A 19,266-nucleotide genomic window follows, 5' to 3' on the forward strand; every position below is an offset into this window, starting at 1 on the left:
ACAGTAAAACTGTTACCTTTTGTGGTCCTCTTTTTATTCAACTCATGTGTTTCACTTTTTCTATTTCCTTCCTTTATTACCCAGTCTTCTCTAAGTCTCCCTCAGTATATTTTGCTTAAGGTTAAGAATCAGGTAAAACCTGTTGTTTATTATCATCAGGGATAGTGGATTTGGTAGTTTTTCTGTTATTCAATAGATTCTTACTCCAATGAAGTGAAGAATGCCACTCAGCTTTCAAGATAATTCAGGATTATCATTGCTCCGTACATCATAAAGTCTATGTGACAAAGTTTGATAAAAATATAGAACCTAAAAAATTCTTTTACTGTTTACTAAAAAAGACATGAGGAGAAAAATTTACCCTCCAGAACAAAATGACTCTTGGTGAACACTGAAAGGAGTAGCTTGTATGTATCATACTTTTGATCTGTGAATATTTTAAATTTGTATGTGCTTATACTCTTATTTCCAATTAAGAATTTTGCACCAATTTAACCTCTGGAAAGTGTATTTTTCTTTCTGTTAAAAAAGTATATTTTATGACCAGAGGAATTGACCCCACGAGAAATGGGAAGTGAGACATAGAAAAATTAGCTCATTGCTAAAGCCTCTGAATATTTCCTTCCAGTTCTTGATATATCTACCCTTTTATTGATGAAATGACAGTGAGGCTCAAAAAATGAAAAGTTAGTCACAATCACCCCTTATGGCTTTTTAAAGATCAAGCCGCTCATGGAGTTTCAAACACTTAAATTATTAATGGCTTCCTAAATAAAAAATGACCTCCACTGGTTTGGGGAGCACTCCCACTGGACTTAGGAGATAGAGTCTTCGAATTGCTGTGCTCTATTTTGTCATAAACTAGGCAGCTGCTGTGAGTGCACTGAACTAAGGGATTAACAAATGTCATGTGAGCTGTGGCATACTCTTCTTACCACGCTCTAAAGAACATGTGTTTTTTTTTTTATAGAAATGGTTGTAAATGACTTAGATTTCTAGGCGAGCCAAGAGCATATTTCATCTGTAGTATAATTGAGACCTTACAGGATAATGGAAAAAAGTAAAAGGAAGAGAATATAGAAGTAAAGCAATTCTCAGAGGTTAGTGTCTTTAGTGGTGTTATAGTGCCATCCCTAGATAGGGGCTTGACTTTGGGAAAATTACAAGATGTGGTTGACTTACTCTATATCCTGGAATTTATATTCAGATTAAAATAAACCTTAAGTAAAGGCCACTTTAAATGTGAAAAAAAAATCACCAAAGAGACGCATTTAGCCTGAGGGTGAAATATTTGTGTTCCCTTCGTGGTTTTAGTTTTCTTTGTACTTTTTTCAGCACTTTGGGGGGTAGAGCAACCAAAATTTCACATAATGTTCCTGGAATGGCTCCACCATAAATGCACAAGCTCCACACACATACTGTGGAAGCTAAGTCAGGTGGACATTGCTATTCCCCTGCCAACCCTGAAATCCTACCTCTTGGAAATAATTCTCTTGATTTAAGCCTTTACCTCATGCACTGGTCTAGAATCTTTTAGTTTAGTGATAGAGATCCAAGTCAGATTAGGTTAAGAGTCAAAGAGAGTTGAATGGTTCAATTCATTGTAAAGTGCAAGGGATGAGTTGGTTTTAGGTAGGGTGACTACGTTCCGGTTTGCCTGAGCCAGTCCCAATTTGTGCCTGTTGTCCTGATTCAAGTATTACCAGCAGCCCCTTTTACTCTCTAGTGTCATTGTTTGGGACACAAAATATATGATAACACTAACTTTAGGTCCAGAGTTCAGATGAGATGAGTTCAAAGAATGTGTCAGGATTCTCTTTTTCCCTCCCTGTTTCCTGGCTCTTTGTCCTGTGTTTGGCTTCATCCTCTTATTGGGTTTTCATGGTTGGACACTGGCCATTGGCATCCCCTTCCTCCTGCCCTGCAACTTCCCATCAGTGTCTCCCATGGGCTGCAGCCAGCCAGAAGCCAGTTGAGCCAGGAACTTGTGGGGCTCAGTCCCTTCTGATACAGAGCAAAGCAGGGGCAGTGAGAAGAAAGGACCAAAGAACTGGTACGCCTTGATGAGTCATGTGCCCCCAGGCACTGTGTCCAGGGAATATTGATCCAGCCTGAGTCACATACTCACTGTGAAGTGGAGGGATAGGGGATGACCTGTTTGATAGGATATCCTGGAGTGGAGAGTGGACAGTTACATCAAGGATGGGATGCTGGCAGCAAAACGTGGAGGCGTTTCCACTATATCTTCTGACAAAATACAAGTGCCTCATGGGAAAACAACTGCTTGCAGGCTTATCAATCAGTTCCCTGCCTCTGAATAAGCCTGTTAGATCCTTGTCTGAGCAGGGTTTGAATGGGGTGGGTAAGGAAAGCAAGAAATTTTTTGGTGCCTTTGAAGTTGAGGAGCAAGGACAGGGACTCTAGGAGCTGAAGGGTGATTTTACTTAAAAAGAAAATTTCAGGAAAGGAAGACTCAGAGTGCTGCAGAACTCGTTTTCATGATATTACATGGGGCCAACGTTCCCTGTTTCTGATATATTGTGTGTGATAACAGTACCCCTATATCCTTTTCGGTTGTGGTAGAACATGTCGTTTCTTCAGGGAACAACCATCCTAACCTTTGGGTTTCCTTTCCTGGGTCTTAACAGTTCGGAGCTTAATTGTCAGAGTCTGGATTGCTTTTTCTCTTACCCTTTCCATTTTGAAGTTCATGTTGCCTCTTTTTTTATGTTACCAACAAAGGGAGATCATTCTCAAGCTCATTGCTATCAGTTTGTCATTGCCTCATTCAGAAGAGCTTGGCATTCTTTGCCAATGCTTGGGAAACCTGGGCTAAAAGTACCGACTGGATCATACCAGCCTGTCAACCACTGGAGATCTCTAGCCCTGTGGAACCTCCTTAATGTTACCCTGTGATCTTCATTCAGTACCTGGCTCCTTAGATGACATCCAAGACAGAGCCAACAGGATCGGTTCTATCCCCGGGGGTGGAGTGGGAAACATGGGGCTATAGGGGGAGGGGCTAGTTACTAAGAGAGTAAAAGTCTTCCTGGTCACATTTTTAAAACATTGTACTAACCATGTTATGGCAATGTTAGAAGATATTTATAAATTATCTTTTTCAAAAAAGAAAAATCCGTAATTCCTTGACCTATCAATAATGTCTGTTTTTCCATGTTCCCTTATACTCTTTGTTTGAATACATAAGAATTTAAATAATTAATTATAGTAAATGAAATTTTATTCTGATTTTTAGTTACAATTTCCCAGTTCTTATAATAATTGATTGCATAATATAGCATAAGTTACTAAGTTCTGTTATTGGATGTCTAGATCATTTCAATTTTTAATATTGTAGTGACATATGATTAATAAACTGGTACATATAGTTTTTTTCCTTTCTTTTAAATTATTTTCTGCAGATAAATTCTCAGGATGATGTTAAGCATGTCAAAAGTATGAACATTTGTTTAGGTTCCTTGTGTATATTAATATATTGTCTTGACAACATTACACTAATTTATAGTGTCACCAACATTTGGAGTTACCATAAGCAGGTTTTTGTATACTGTTTACTTTGGTATTTTATTTTTTAAATTATTTATATGCATTGTCCATTTATCAATTGAAGTGTTATTTTTTTCTCATAAATTTATATGAATTCTTTTCTATTATGGTTATTAGCCCATTAACTATTACATTTAGTGACAATATTTTTCCTCAGTTTATTGTTTTCCTTTTTAAAAAAAATATTTATTTATTTATTTATTTTTGGCTGCATTGGGTCTTTGTTGCTGTGCGCTGGCTTTCTCTAGTTGCAATGAGCGGGCTTCTCATTGCGGTGGCTTCTTTTGTTGTGGAACACTGGCTCTAGGTGCATGGGCTTCAGTAGTTGTGGCACATGGGCTCAGTAGTTGTGGCACGTGGGCTCTAGAGAGCATGCTTAGTAGTTGTGGTGCACGGGCTTAGTTGCTCCGTGGCATGTGGGATCTTCCTGGACCAGGGATCAAACCTGTGTCCCCTGCATTAGCAGGCAGTTCTTAACCACTGTGCTACCAGGGAAGTCCCTGTTTTCCTTTCTTTTTAATATAATGAAATGTTCACTCTGCATATGACTCAAAATATCCAAAAGATTTATGGAGCATTTAGCATTTCTTGAGTTTAAATGTCTTCATACAGGCAGAGTATTTTTCATTTTGTGTTAAGGAATATTTTAGGGATTATGTAAAATCTTCTAAAGTGAAGAACAGGGGCATAAATATGCCAACCAAGGCCAAAGGAATCACAAATGACAGACACTTTCCATCTCTTACCCTATATTATATCGTACAACAGTTGGGTGTGGTTCCATGACAAAGTTATTTTTTCCTCTTAAACATGCTTTCTGTCTCTTTGTGTCCATCCACCTTTTCTTAAAAATACAACAGTAAATCTTGGAGAAGATTAGCAATTATTTGTTAACACACACAAAAACCTCAGAGAGATTCAAATGTTACATATGCATCATCTGTATTACTTCATTTACATATAGGTAACCTATTAAAATGTGTATTTGAAAAAAATGTAAAAGTTGCTGAATAAGTAAGGAAATCAGGAGGAAGAGAAAATAATCATAGGAGCAAAAAGTAAGAAGAGAGGTATGTTATTAGTACCCAAGGAACATGTCATATGAGCTTGTATTTTTGCTAGGAGTGGGCCACAGATTAGACCATAAGCTTCCTAACACCCAACATAAATAGGGAAATATGATCACACAAGCCACATACCTCTTAACAGTTAAACAACAAACAAACACACACTTCTTGGGAAAAACACAATTATTCCAACACTACTTGAAATTGGTACTGATAAGTTTTTGTGAAAATGTCCACCTGACTATATTACCAAATGAGAGGGCAAACTATTTTGAATGAACAAAAAAGCAATCACGTTTGGAAATGCTTATGTTCACAACCACACGTGCTAGTTTGCTCAGTGTAAACAGTCATGTGTAATGCTCAATGTTACCTCAAAGTTATACAATGCTATGTATATACAAAGAGACTCAATGCAGCATAGGAATCTTCAGTCTCATAAGTGGGTCACTGAAGATTGTTTTTTTTTTAAAATATTGGAAGTAATTTTCCTTAATTTTGGTTATTGGAGTTAATTTTGTTTTGTTTCCTTCTTTTTTTTTTTACTTTTAAAATTAACTTCATTGCCATACAATTTATATGCAACAAAATGCACCCATTTTAAGTGTATAATTAGATGAGTTTTAACAAATGTGTACACCTGAGAAACCATCCTAAACAAGATTAAGAACATATCCTTCACCCTGTAATGTGCCCCATCCCAGTTAAACCCTTCACCTGTCCCAGCTCCAGGCAACCACTGATCTGCTTTCTACCACCATGTATTAGTTTTGCCTGTTCTAGATTGCCATGTAAATGGGACCATATCCTCTTTTGAGTCTGGCTTCTTTCATTCAGCATAGTGTTTTTGGGATTCATCTATGTTGTTTGTATCAGTGGTTTGCTTTTCATTGCTGAGTAGAATTCAATTGTTTGGATAGATCATGTTTTGTTTATGTATTCACTAGTTGAGGGACATTTGTTCATTTCCAGGTTTTGAAAACCATGAATATAACTGATATAACCGTTCTTCTACAAGTCTTTGTGTGGATATGTTTTCTCTTGAAATATCTAGTATGGTGTAATTGCTGAGTCATAGAGTAAGTGTATATTTAACTATATAGGAAACTGCCAAACAGTTTTCCAAAGTAGTTTTGCCATTTTATACTCTCAATAGCCATATATGGGAGTTAGTATTTAAAGTCCTGATTTTTGAATTGTTTCAAAACGTAGAAGTAGGTCATAAATCCTTTTTTCAAGCTACTGACCATGTTTCTGAAAAATCCCATTGCTTGATATGTTAGCCCTCTATTTTAACAAAGAAGAGGAAGAAAAAAAATAAAAGCAAAGCAGAGTGGTATGATCTAATGCTGTTATCTCTTAAAAACTATATTTCCCAGGGAACTATAGTCCAATTCTTATCTTCTTCCAGTAGACTTTTGTTACACGTGGAAGTATGATGCTGATAATTTGCTGAACTTTGATATAAGCTATTATGAAATCATGGTATAACAATTGAGACCTTCTGGACCTTTGCAATAACAAAAAAAGAAGATTGATTATTTTGCCATAGTACTTACCAAGTAATAGCAGACTAGGGCAGCATTCTGGACTGGGAGTTGTGGTCCCAGCTACAAGTTATGTGACTTGAAGCAAGACATTTGCCTCTCTGGGCATAAGCCTAGGCTTTACCTTTGTAATGGGCAGGACTAGGTAAATTCTAAATTCTGTACCAGCTCTAAAATTTTGTGACTCTAAATGCAGGCTGAAATTACTTGTAAATCAACTTAAAGTATTTTTTTCACCTACATACTACATGAGTATATTCCTTAAAAAAAAGGAAATAAATTAGAGCATGCCAGATAGAGTCAAATCCCAGCCCCTTCATCTCCTTTTCCTTCCCCTTCTCACCAGTTAACCACTGTAATAAGTTTGCTGTGTATCCTTCCAAATTTTAAGAAATAGATATACAAAAAATTGTATACCCATAGAAATTGATAGTCTTGTGTGTATGCTTTTTTCCCCTCTTTTTTACATAACTGGTATAGGGAACTGATTTGGTGGTCCCCAGGAACACCCCCAGGTTCAATGATTTACTAGGAGCACTCATAAAGTTCAGCATGAAGTCATATGCATAGCTATGATATGTAGCAGGAAAACAATGTAAAGCAAAATTAGCAAAGGAAGAATTTGCATGGGTTGAAGTCAAGAGGAAACCAGGCACGAGCTTCCGAAAGTTCTCTTTCTTCCGAAAGTTCTCTTTCTCTGAAAGAGAACTCCACGCAGGATGTGCTTAATTCCTCCAGCAATGAGATGCTGTCTACCAGGGAAATTCATTGGAGACTCAGTGCTCAGGTTTTACTCAGGGCATGTCACAGAGGCACGCTTTGCCTGGCATATACCAAGATTCCACACTCCCAGAAAGCAAGCATAAACCACGTTGTTCGTACAAACAGTTTAGGCACGATGCACCATTCTTGCCAAAGAATAGTGGGAATGCTCCAAATTCCCACCCTGCAAGCAGGTTTTTCCAAGAATAGTGGTCTCAGGCTACTACGTTAACATTTTTCTGCATTGTAACATAACTTTCTGAAACTTGCTTTTATCACTTGATAAAATGTTTTTGAGATTGAACTGTGTGTGTGCATGTGTGCACATTTCTTTTAACTGCTCTACAGTCTTTTACTTGAAAATAACACATTGATGGGTATCTGTGTTCTCACATGCAAGGATTTCACTGGTACCCTAAAAGTAGGACTGCTGTGTCATACAGGACCACCTATTAAATAATTTGTTTCAATTTATGCCCCACAGCAAAGTATGAATGTCTCTTTTGCCATACCCTTTTCTATAAAGTCTTATAAAATTTTATCCAATATGTGAAACATCATTTCATTGTGGTTTTATCTTGCATTTTTATCATAAGTAAGTTTTTCTTCATTGAAATCACTTTTTGAGAATGTCCTGTTTAATTATGTATTTATATGGAGGGACTAAAAGCAGGATCATTGGCATAAATGTTAGATTAGAGATGTGAGAGGCTCCAAGTACCCAGAATTCGATTTGACAGGCATGATCTCTAGAATCTGACATCTAGGTTTTTTAAAAGAGCTAAAAAAAGCTACTCAATCAAAAGTTGTGAGATCTCCTTGTATATCTTGTGGCATTAGTCTTTCAACGTAAACTCTGACAGAGTGAACAGAGGTAACTCAGCACTGTCTTCATGAGACATAAATGAAGAAAAGTGAACAATTTAAGATTACTCAGAGAAGAAATCCCGTACTTCTAAGGAGCTAGGAACTCACCACTGATGGCTGCTCTCTGTTTCTGGAAGCTTGGTGTGGAACTTAATTTTAATTCTTTCATTCAATAAATATATATTGAATACCTAGGAGGAGCCAGACTCTAGGGATATAAACTCTAGAAAGAACTGCCTTCAAAGAGCAATTTCTCTAAAGAGAGGTGGATGTAGAGCCCCATGGTAAGGCAAAGGCATTTGTGGTTCTCAGTGGATGTGCAGCTGGTAGGACAGACTAAACATTTTGCTTAGCTGGTGCTGAGAATGACTCGCTCAGAGGTACACAGTAAGAATATCATTCTTTTCTCCTTTATTATTTCTGCATGGGGTAGCAGCTCCCTTTGTTTACACAAACAGATCTTTATGGCCAGTAGTGGGGAAGCTCACCTGACCAACTGGCCCCTATGTGGTCCTCATGAGTTTCCCCTTCTGTTTGGAGTTCTCTTATTTAGCAGACTGCTACCACAACAGAGCTGACTCTCAGGGAGGGACATAACTTCTCCCATGAAATTCTCACCCTAAGAGGAACTTACATTATTTTTTTGGTTCCCCTGAGAGTAGCTGAGATGATTGAAATTTTCAAAATGATTTACATTAACTACTAAAGGAGAACATGATGAAACAGAGGTTTCATCCAACTTGTTTACAAGGCTCCTAATCTTTGTCCCACTCCTCATCAGTCGGAGAATCTCCCTTTTTCATTCTTAGGATTTTTCCACTTCTATTTGAAGAGTGCTAGCCGCACAGACTTTCGGGGAGAAAGAGCAGGTGGTAGGTAAATGAATTGACTGCATCTCTCAAAATACACACACAATACAACTTTAACCCTTCTTCAGATGTCTGTGAAACTTGGGCAGTAACCTTCAAGTGTAGAGTTCTCATTTCTCCCCTCACTACAGGCAAAGCCAAAGGTCTTTCCTTACACTGCTTCTTCTTTCTTCACATATTTCCACCTTTCACATTTCTGATTCTTGGTGTTCATTTCAAAACAAGTTCACCTGGACATAGGGCAGAGGGCCAGGTGATCGTGAAGTTCAATTTACTCTGGTTCAGTACTTTTCTAAACTCCACACACACAAGAAAGAGGGTAAGGTGTTTTTTGACCAGTAGCATTTTAAAGGTGTGCTTATAGAATTCCTAGAACCATCTTCTCAGTGGTTTGATTGATGCTTATCCCAATAAATGTTACCATAAGCGGTTAGGAAGTGGCAGTTATATAACTTAGACTTTCTGGCTTCTCTAACAAAAGGCAGCAGTAACTAAAATCAATGTCTACACATACAGTGGGAGAAACGGTGCTCTTGGTAAGGGTGGTAAGTAGCTCATTTCAGGCTATTGCTCTCTGGCTGGTTATCACCTGCATTTATTCGGAGCCTAAGTACAGAGATCTGTATCATCAGCAACTGTGGCACATTACAGAAACAGCAGTAACTATTTCACTGACTCAACAGATATTCATTGAATGCCACATGGGAGAGGAGCACAAAGGGAGGTATAATTTATGGGTAATGTTCTAATCTTTGGGTTGGGTGTTGAGTTTCAGCTGTTCATTATGCTCTGAAATTAATTTTTAAAATATAATTGTTGTATAGGATCAGGAACAGGAAAGGTCACTGAAGTTTCAGTGGACAATTTAGTATTTAGCTGAAACAAGAAAATGCATAGGATAAGGTTTTGGTTATAAAGGTGTTTATAACCTAAAAGGGGCAATTTGAGAAACTCAGATGCTAATGGCCTGCACTCATATGACATATTACTAAACTCAAATATCCTTGATTTCATGCCCAATCACAATATTGTAAGCCTACATTCAGCTGGACAGCAAGAGGCAAAATCTTTTCTTTTTAAATTAATTTTTTAATTTATTTTTTGGCTGTGGTGGGTCTTCGTTGCTTCTTGTGGGCTTTCTCTAGATGCGGTGAGCAGGGGCTACTCTTCTACTCTTGGTTGCGGTGTGTGGGCTTCTCATTGCTGTGGCTTCTTTTGTTGTGGAGCACGGGCTCTAAGAGCGTGGGCTTCGGTTGTTGTGGCTCACAGGCTCTGGAACGCAGGGTCAGTAGTTGTGGCGTATGGGCTTAGTTGCTCCACGGCATGTGGGATCTTCCTGGACCAGGGCTCGAACCCGTGTGCCCTGCACTGGCAGGTGGATTCTTAACCACTGTGCCACCAGGGAAGTCCGAGGCAAAATCTTTTACGAGGTTCTTCAGTATGTTTCTTTAATGTTGCATCTTGTCTCGTGTCACTTGAGCCTCTGATCTGGCTTCCAAATGATGCTTTACTCTCTCATTTCTCACTTCTTGCCCCAGGCAGCTCCTGCTTCTGCTTTGACCTGAGGAATTATCACTATCCCATCTCTCAATTTTCCCAGTTGTGGCTAGGAACAGGTTTTAACATTAAACAAGACTTCGCTAATTGCTTGAGGATGAAGCATGAGGCAATTACAACATAAAGAACCTTAAGCTGTTCTCAGAGTCCACAAGCCCTACTCCCTCTGGAAGACCACCCTATGGGTGCCTTTCTTGCCAGCTTCCAGCTGGTCCTAGTGTAGCAGGGATCAGTTTATTTCTCCTCAATTGCAAGCCCCTTCCCTGGGAGCCTAGAGAGATGAAGTGTTTTCCCCTCATTCTAGGCTAAGGTTCATCCCCTTAGCCCCTGCCCCAGGTTCTGACCTCTCTTTAGGGAGATTGTCAGTAGTATTATTCACTTCTTTTAGGAATATTTTACCTCTGTACATATTTGTGTGGTTTAATCCAATCTCAAACCATCTCAAAGACATCAGAATACTATTATTGGACAGCAGTTCATTTCCCCAAATCTGGATTAGTCAGTTCTAAAAAGCAAAGAAAAACCGTCTTTGGAGAAAATCTGGAACTTTTTTTCATTCTTTCTACAGTCTTCAGTTCCCCAAACCCTGCAAGCAATTGCTCAAAAAATACATTTCAGAGGCAAAAGCATTCTAAACGCATATATTTCACTCTCAAACAGAATTTTTCAGAGACTTTTAACTGCAGAAAGGTCATACTCTTTACAGTACTAAAAGAATATAACTTCTCATCCCGAATTCACTTTACCTATCTGGTGAACAACTGGGGACCAAGTAAGTTCAAATTGCTTTTTGCCTAGTCTCCGTTTTAGAAGGCAAAATTCCTTGCAACTTTTAAAACAGCACTGCCCCCATGCCCAGATTTTATCACCTATTCCCACCTTCCCCCCAAATTTTAGGCTTCGGTCTAAAGCCCACACACTTCTTACATAAACAGGCATATTCAAAACAAATGCTTTAGATAAGAGAGAAGGGAACAGTATTTAGGGTACTCTCAAATATCTTATTTCCAAAAAGGCTTCTGGAATCCTTAATCAGCCTTAATTTCCCTGCCTTTATCTTTTATACAGTCATAAGTTTGTCCCGTCTCATAAATGCTATTCGGAACTCCTTGCTCACAAACTGATTCATTTCCATTCCCAGCACAGTGCTTGGCAAAGCGTAGGCGCCCAATAATGAATGAATGAGTTTGTAGAAGGAAGGCGGGAAAGGATTAGTTTTCTGGAGATATGACTAGGAGAACTACAATGGCCACAAAACAAGAAGCACCCAAACTTGGACTAACGCCCACTTTAAACCTGCTCTCAGAGTCTAGAACAGCAAATTACGCCCCGCCCACGGGCGAGAGACAGGAAATACTAGCGTTCAGGAAAACCGGAAGTGCCTTGTCACGCCTCGCGCATGCGTGCATCCATCCAGCTCGCATTTCCTATCCTCAGTCTTCCAGTGAGAAAGCTGAGATTCAGGCTCCTGCAGGCTGCGGCGTTGTCAGTCCCGCACCCCTCGGCGCTGCGCATGCCTGCTGGGTTGATTTGCTCGTTGTAAGGCGGAGCGAAAGGACAGATTTTCTTCGTGTTCCCGCCCCTTTTCTTTCCCCACCTGCCACGTACTGGGCCCGAGCTCTCGCTAGGCTTGGTGGGTCCGTGCGATTGGCCGGGGCCCGCGCGAGCCTGCCAGCGAGGTGCAGCGGCCCCGGAGGGCAACCGAGTGGGCCGTGACAGCAGCCTTCCCCCAACGCCCCAGAGCCCGGCGGTGGCGGCCTCTCACCGGTCGGATCAGCAGAGACCCGCGGAGGGGCGGCAGCGGCGGCCTCGGGAAACCGGTATGGCCGCTGGAGACGGGGGCGCGGGCAAGGCGGGCCGGGAGACGTGGAAAACGCTGGGAGGGCCTCGTTCGAACCGGCGGGCGCGGGACGGGTCGGGTCGGAGGGGTCGTGGGAAGGGCTGGAGGTCGGGAGGACGGAGGCCGGTCTGGGCCTCGCGTGGGGGAGGGGAGGCCACGTCCGGGGAGGGGCGGGGAGGGGGGCCCCGCTGGCCACAGTGGCAGCGAAGCGGGCCCTCTGGGGGGCTCTAAGGGGTGTTAGGGTCAGCAAGGGCACTTGCGCGGATTCCGCCTGGCTTCTAGGGGTTGGACTGCCCGAGGGAGAGAAGAGGGACTTTGGGAGGCCTGGGGTGGTCCAGTGCCTAACCCTCAGAGGGGCTTGGAAGGGTGAGAAGGGTGGAGAATGGCGCCTATGGGAATAAGTTAATTGGGGTCACTTAGGAGAAACCTTGTTCCTTGGCTATGTCAGTCCTTAATCAAGCGCCGTCTGGAGGTCCAACCCAGTTTGATAGTGGTGACGACAACTAACTTTTAAGAGTTTACTTTGCTAGGCACTGTGCTAAGTATTTTAGATGCATGGTCTCATTTAATCATCACAAGGATTCTTCCAAATTTAGATGATTCCCATTTTGCATATGATGAGAGTGAGGCTTGGGGAAGTATTTGCCTAAGGTCAATCAGCTAGTAGGGGATATCTTTACCATCTTGCTACGCTGCCTCTGGTCAGGCAGGATTTGAGCCTCCTTGCATTCTTTGGAATACTCAAGGGTTTGGTTTTGCTTAGGATTTCTTAAAGGAAGTTGCTACCCTCTGGAGGTGCCTAAGCAGGCCCCTCTGAATTTGAGCAGGGCCCTAACTACAGGGCTAGTGGAGCTGGAGGTTTGGTCACTGAACCTACATCCTGGTTTAAGAGGTAGGCTTTTTATGTGTTTCCCTGGGCCTGTCACTTTATTCTCCAGTTCTGAGAACAGTGTTCTTTTTGGAAAATTTCATAAGTTAGTGGCTGTGTCATTTCTGGACTTCAGAGGGAGTGGGGCAAGGACAAGAAGAAAGAAGGAGAAATGGGGAGAAGAAAAAGCTGTAAGGATTTCACCAGCAGCCCTAGGAACTAGTAATTCACAGCAGTCTCTACTTTGTGATTGAAGTTAGAGAAAAAGAGGACCTGGATTCTACAGTTACGTAAACAAATATGGGGATGGGATTTTCCCTTCCAGGGTACTCTTATTTTTGTGATAACTTGTGTGCATGCCTTATGGAGATGACTGCACAAACTGGGGACAACCTTAGGAAAGAAGGCCTGCTTCCTGGCCACAGGTAGGTTACAGTCCAGTCCAACCAGTAAGTGAATTTGCAGGCAAACATGGCAGATGCAAAGTAAAAGAGACTCATATTTTCAGATCCATTGTAACTGAGCAACAATTCCTTCACGATCAAAAGGATTATATCAATTATATTTAATGTTGGAAATTTCTCTTGATTAGGAATGTGTCTGTTGAAGGGAGTCATTTCTAGCTACGTAAAAAAGGTACAGTGTGAAGGTTTGACTTAGTAACTGATCTGATCGTACAGCTTTCTTCTCTCAGTCCCTCTATCAGAACTTTATTATTTGTCATTCATCTTTTGTTTAGGGAATGAAAACAAGTTTTTAAATACTATATGTCAGGCACTATTTTAGATGCTGCTGAGAATAGGTAGAACCATTCTGCTGAAGCTAAGCCCTGGTCCTTAACTACATTATTAACGGTTTACACATCCTGTAGGTAAAAGAAGGTTACATAGATTGGTTTGCTGAAGTTCTTTATTAATCTCAGGCTGCAAGGCAAACAGGTGGAATCTTTACCATCTTGTTGAAGTAATGATACTTCAGAGCTTGGCATATAGTAGGTATTTAAGTATTTCCCAAATGAAGAGGGCTGGTTTGGCTAACAGGTAAAGGGGTTTTATGGAGGTTTCAATTAATCAGAGTCTTCATGAGAAGTCTTTTGTCAGAATTGGCAGATAAAAAGCTAACTGTATTGTTATTTTATGTCAGGACAAGCATAGCATCCAGATCGTAGAACACAGTCCACTCTGTTCTGAACTGACCTTAGAGTGGTAGATTCAATATTTATTGCCCCATTTTAAGATGGGGCATTAAAGATTCACTCATAAAATTAATTTGTTCAGAGGATGTCAAGGGGGTCTAGAGACATTCATTTAAGGAGTAGTTAATTGGAAGGACATGGGGCATTTATATGAAGAATATTAGGGCATTTATGTGTACTATTCATGAAATGAATTAGGATTCATGAAAACTTTCTTGAGTATTTGAAGCGTTGGTGTGTTGGGGGCCAGGTGGAGTGCTTTCACACACACACACAAAGGAGTAAATGTAGAGAATTATGAGCACTAAATATGATGTTAATGAAATAACACATTTAAAAAGAGAAAACAGAAAGCTGCTAGTAGAAAAGCATGGTGTTGAAACCATAACATGTCCAGTAGGAGATTATAAGGTACTTTAAATAGTCTGAGAGATCATTTGCTTGGGGCAGGAGGAGGAAAGAGTATATGCTAGGGAAATGCTCTGTGGTTACAGATAATGTGTTCAAGAACATCTTGGTCTTGGAAAGAAGAGATAGGCCTTGAGAAGAAGAGATATTAACACATTAATTAAGCATAAGTGTATTTTCTGTTGTTATATGGTAATGGTATAAATTACTAGAGACCTCAGACATTATTTTGAATTTAGGATTACAGAGTCATTACAGGGGAAGCACACTGAATAACCTGAAATAAGATTAAAGTAAAACCCAAGAAGGGAAAATTCAATAGCAAGTTAGTATTTAGTTCTCTGATACTGTCTTATTCTTCAAGTGTGCTGTCTAATCACACACACTCAGGTTTGCGGAAGGGGTGTGTTATGGAAGATGTAGAAACAATAGTGGACAGTCTTGTTAGAAAGCTCAGGAGGGTATCACTGATTTGTTCTTTGTCCTCAAGTTTCCAAAATAGAAAAATTGGAGAAAATACTCGTGAGGTCTTTCTTATTTTAGTGAGAAAAATTTGAGACTATTTTAGTGTTCACACATGCTCTTCTTTTCAGGGCTAGCAGTTAGTATATACAGGCTAATAGAGTTTGGAAGCCAGTATTTATTTTCCCCTTCATTTAACGGCTATTAAATGATTAACCGTGTGCTAGGCACTGTTCTAGGCTCCAGTAATACAGTGAACAAAACCATTTATTTCCCTACTTAATAGTGGAAAAGACAGTAAAAAATTAATGCATTTTAAATATTTGGTAGTGATAAGTGCTTTGCAGAAAAGTGAAGCAGGATAAGAAAGTGACAGTGAAGCCATTTTAAGTTAGATGGCCAGGGAAAACCTCTGAGAAATTAACATTTGATCAGGGATCTGAATCATGTGAGGGGTGTGAAAAGGGCTCAAGATAAAGGAAGCAGCAAGTGCCAAGTCTTGAGAAGGAGAATGTGAAGTATGAGTGTAGCAGGGTAGCCAGGGAGAGAGGTGGGAAATGAGGTTAAATACTTGGCCAAGGACCAGAGGTCAGGTCATGACCTTGTAGTTCTGGCTTTTACCAAGAGTGAGATGGGAATCTATTGGAAGATTTTGAAGTAGTGATACTAGATTTTATTTAACAGGATCACTCTGATGTGTTGAGAATAGATTAAAAGCAGACAGAGGTAAAGGGCAGGCAGACCAGTTAGGAGTCTTTTGCAATAATCCAGGCAATAGATGATGGTGGCTTGGATTAAGTTGATAGAGGTGAAGGTACTAAAGTGACTGGATTCTAGAGATATTTTAAAGGTTGTGGCAACTAGATTTGTTGGCAGTTTGGTGTATGTAAGGTGTGAGGAAAAGAGAGAAACTAAGATTTTTTTTTTATATTGAACAACTTAGAAGGAGAATTGTTACTAAGTAAGATGGAGAAGACTACAGGAGAAGCAGATTTTGAGGGGAAGATGAGGAGTTTGTTCTAGACATGTTAAGTAAGAAATCTAAATCAGATAAGCAGTTAAATATATGGGTAAAATAATAATAGATATAAAATAGTAAAACTTATTTTCTTAGGCTCATAATAAAGCCATCTCCAGACCATTTTTTAAAAATAAATTTATTTATTTATTTGAGGCTGCATTGGGTCTTTGCTGCACGCGGGCTTCTCATTGCGGTGGCTTCTCTCGTTGCAGAGCACAGGCTCTGGGTGCGTGGGCTCAGTAGTTGCGGCACGCTGGCTCTAGAGCGCAGGCTCAGTAGTTGTGGTGCATGGGCTTAATTGCTCTGTGGCATGTGGGATCTTCCCAGGACCAGGACTTGTACCCGTGTCCCCTGCATTGGCAGGCAGATCCTTAACCACTGTGCCAACAGGGAAGTCCCTCCAGACCATTTTAACGTGAATATGGTAACGCTGGAACAGTGGATCTCCTTTGAAGACCAGAATTTCTTAGATTCTAATCGTAGCTTTGCTTTTCAACTTTTAAAATATGTTTTATAGCTGTTTAATCATCAAAACCATTTTGTCAGTCTTTCTCTAGAGTTGTATATATAGAACATCCTGGAGTCCACCATGAATGGGCAGTTGGATCTGAGTGGGAAGCTAATCATCAAAGCTCAACTTGGAGAGGATATTCGACGAATTCCCATTCATAATGAAGATATTACTTATGATGAATTAGTGCTAATGATGCAGAGAGTCTTCAGAGGAAAACTTCTGAGTAATGATGAAGTTACAATAAAATATAAAGATGAAGGTAAGAGTGTTTCTCAAGTTAGTTTTTAAAAGTCTAAATATTATATGTGTTCTTTTGTCCATTTTTCATTGAAATCAGAATAAAAATTGTTTCCTTCAATGGTAATTGAGTACCACTTTCTTTTATTTAATGGAATGTTCATGTAGTTATAATTCTTTTATAAGTTAAAAATAGCTAACTGATTTATTATTAGAAGGGAGTTTTAAGTGATAGGACACTTTCACACATTTTTACAAGCCATTTTTTTTTCTCTTATGCCTGTGCAAATTCTGGCTTCCGTTTTGCTTTAAAAACCAAACTTTTACTTGTGTTTTCCAAAGTGAAAGGGATGTTAGTAGGTATTGAATGAGAAAGGATTTCATGGTCACCTAAGTATGGGAAAGCTGGTTTAAAAAAAGACAAATGTATTTCTTTATTGCAGGAATTTTCAGAACATGTAATATACTGATGTACTATGTCAGTTTATACAGTGTTCTCAGGCTTATTGGACCACAGAACTTTTTATGGAGATGGGTTTTACATGACAAATGTTTCATCAAAGACGTAGTAGAATTCTAGTAGTAGACTGTCTTTATTTCTTTCTCTTTAAACCTGTCTTCTTTGTTAACATCTCTACTGATAATTGTGCTTTAGGTAGTTACCAGTATCTTTCTTATTGCTGAACTTATTTCCAGTCTTATTTCACCTTGATCTCAATACTTGGCACCGCTATCCACACCATCCTTTTTTAAATACTCTTACCCCTTAATATCTCTGACACTGTGTTGTCTCAGTTTTCTTCTTATCACTAATAGCTTCTTCTCTGTTTCTCTCTGTGTGTTGGCTTGAAGTAATGCCAGCTGTTACAGCAGAAATCTTAAAATCTCAATGGTTTAACACTCAAGAAATCATTCAGGGACCCAGGTTGACAGGGATCCAACTCTGATATATTCAACACATGGCTTACAAGCTCACCTTGAGCACTGACATCCAGCAAGCAGCTGCATGAAGACAGAGTATAGAGGATCACATGGGAGATTGTACCCTCTAGGTCTAGTTTCTGCTCACATCACATTGGTCAGACTCCAGTCACATGACTGTGTCGATGTCAGTAGGTTGGGAAATGTCCCTGGTTGGACAGGCACTTTGCAACAACTTACACTGAGGAAGGGGAGTATAAATCATTGATGATCAGCTAAGCTGATTATTTCACTACAGGTGTAATTCTCCTTTCTTTTTTTGCAATGTATCATCTAATGGTACCCAGAACTAATTTTTGAGGGTCACCCATGTTAAGGAACGAAAAAGGAGAGCAGTTTTCTTCCTGTTCTCTTCCCTAGTAATCTCATCTACTTACAATACATAGACTTTCAACTGTTTGACTTCCAAATGTGTGCCTAAATTTGATCAGTTTGTTCTTTTTTTTTTTTTTTTTTGACTGTACAACTCATTTTTAATGGTTTTACCTCAGATGATTTGCTCTTACCTCAAACCTGGCATATCTTAAACTGATTTTACTGGCTCTCTCTTAACTCTCTTATTTTTGTTTAGGGAAGGGTCAGCAAACTTTTTCTTTAAAGGATCAGATAATAAATATCTTAGCATTGTGGGTCACATAAGGCCTCTGTCTCTTCTTCTTTTTTCTAGAACCTCTAAAAATATAGAAACCATTCTTAGTTTGAGGTCCTGTAAAGAAGAATTTGTCCATTGGTTGCAGTTTGTAACCCCCTAGCTTTGGGTCCTCATTGTGGAAACTTCCACATCTAGTTATCACATTGAATTTGTTTTTCATCGTGTTTTTGAGTGCTTTGAATTGTACAGATTTGTGTTCCATAGACTGTTGGGCACGAGGATAGAGGACTGACTTAGGTAAAGAGTTCCTGCCTTCAGAGATATTGTTTCTGTTGTGGAAATCAGAAAAGAAAAAGGCAGTTATAGGAAGTTTCCTTCTTCTACATATATACTTTATTTTCTTAAAAATATGTTTATGAGTAGAATCCCTGAAGTTGAGCATTAGATGTTTTTGTTGTAAAAAATGGATGTGGCTGTAAAGAGCAAAAAACAATGATAAAATCCTCAGTTATGGCTTTTATTGCCATCTTTGTCCAAAATAAGTCTGCCTAATCAGTGTTAAAATTGGTGTAGCAGAGCATCGCTGGAGCAGCCTCTCAGCCTCCCCAGGCACCCTCCTTCCCCGCAGCTGTGTCGAAGATACCTTGCAGAGGCCCCTGATCAGTTCCTTGCTGTGACTGCCTTTCTGTTCTCTCTCTCTAGCAATTTTTTTCCTAGCCCTTTGAAAGCTTTTGAACAGGCAGTTGATATGCTAATTATAGTATTCTTTATCCTTGGGATCTAGGGTATTTCAGAATCTTGTGTATATGAATACTTTTCCTGTGGAGAATTGATAGTTTCCATCTCAGCATCAAGATGGTCAGGGACCTGAAAGACTCCACTGTCTATCCATTTATTAGGACAATTCTGCCA

General features: G+C 39.7%; 1 protein-coding gene across 4 annotated transcripts in view; it reads left to right on the forward strand.

The window, feature by feature from the left end:
• The first annotated feature begins 11,666 nt into the window (after positions 1-11,666).
• The window catches only part of TFG (trafficking from ER to golgi regulator), a 37,349-nt gene continuing 29,749 nt past the window's right edge, over positions 11,667-19,266 (forward strand). For 2 of the 4 annotated variants that reach the window (XM_060098685.1, XM_060098687.1), the window contains exons 1-2: positions 11,667-12,056; positions 16,577-16,803. In XM_060098685.1, coding sequence (XP_059954668.1) covers positions 16,620-16,803 — 184 coding nt within the window. In that variant the 5' untranslated portion in view covers positions 11,667-12,056; positions 16,577-16,619. The remainder of the gene's footprint in view (positions 12,057-16,576; positions 16,804-19,266) is intronic. The other 2 variants (XM_060098684.1, XM_060098686.1) reach the window with 1 other exon arrangement.

Source organism: Mesoplodon densirostris, chromosome 5 (genome assembly GCF_025265405.1).
Source record: "Mesoplodon densirostris isolate mMesDen1 chromosome 5, mMesDen1 primary haplotype, whole genome shotgun sequence".
NCBI lineage: Eukaryota > Metazoa > Chordata > Mammalia > Artiodactyla > Ziphiidae > Mesoplodon > Mesoplodon densirostris.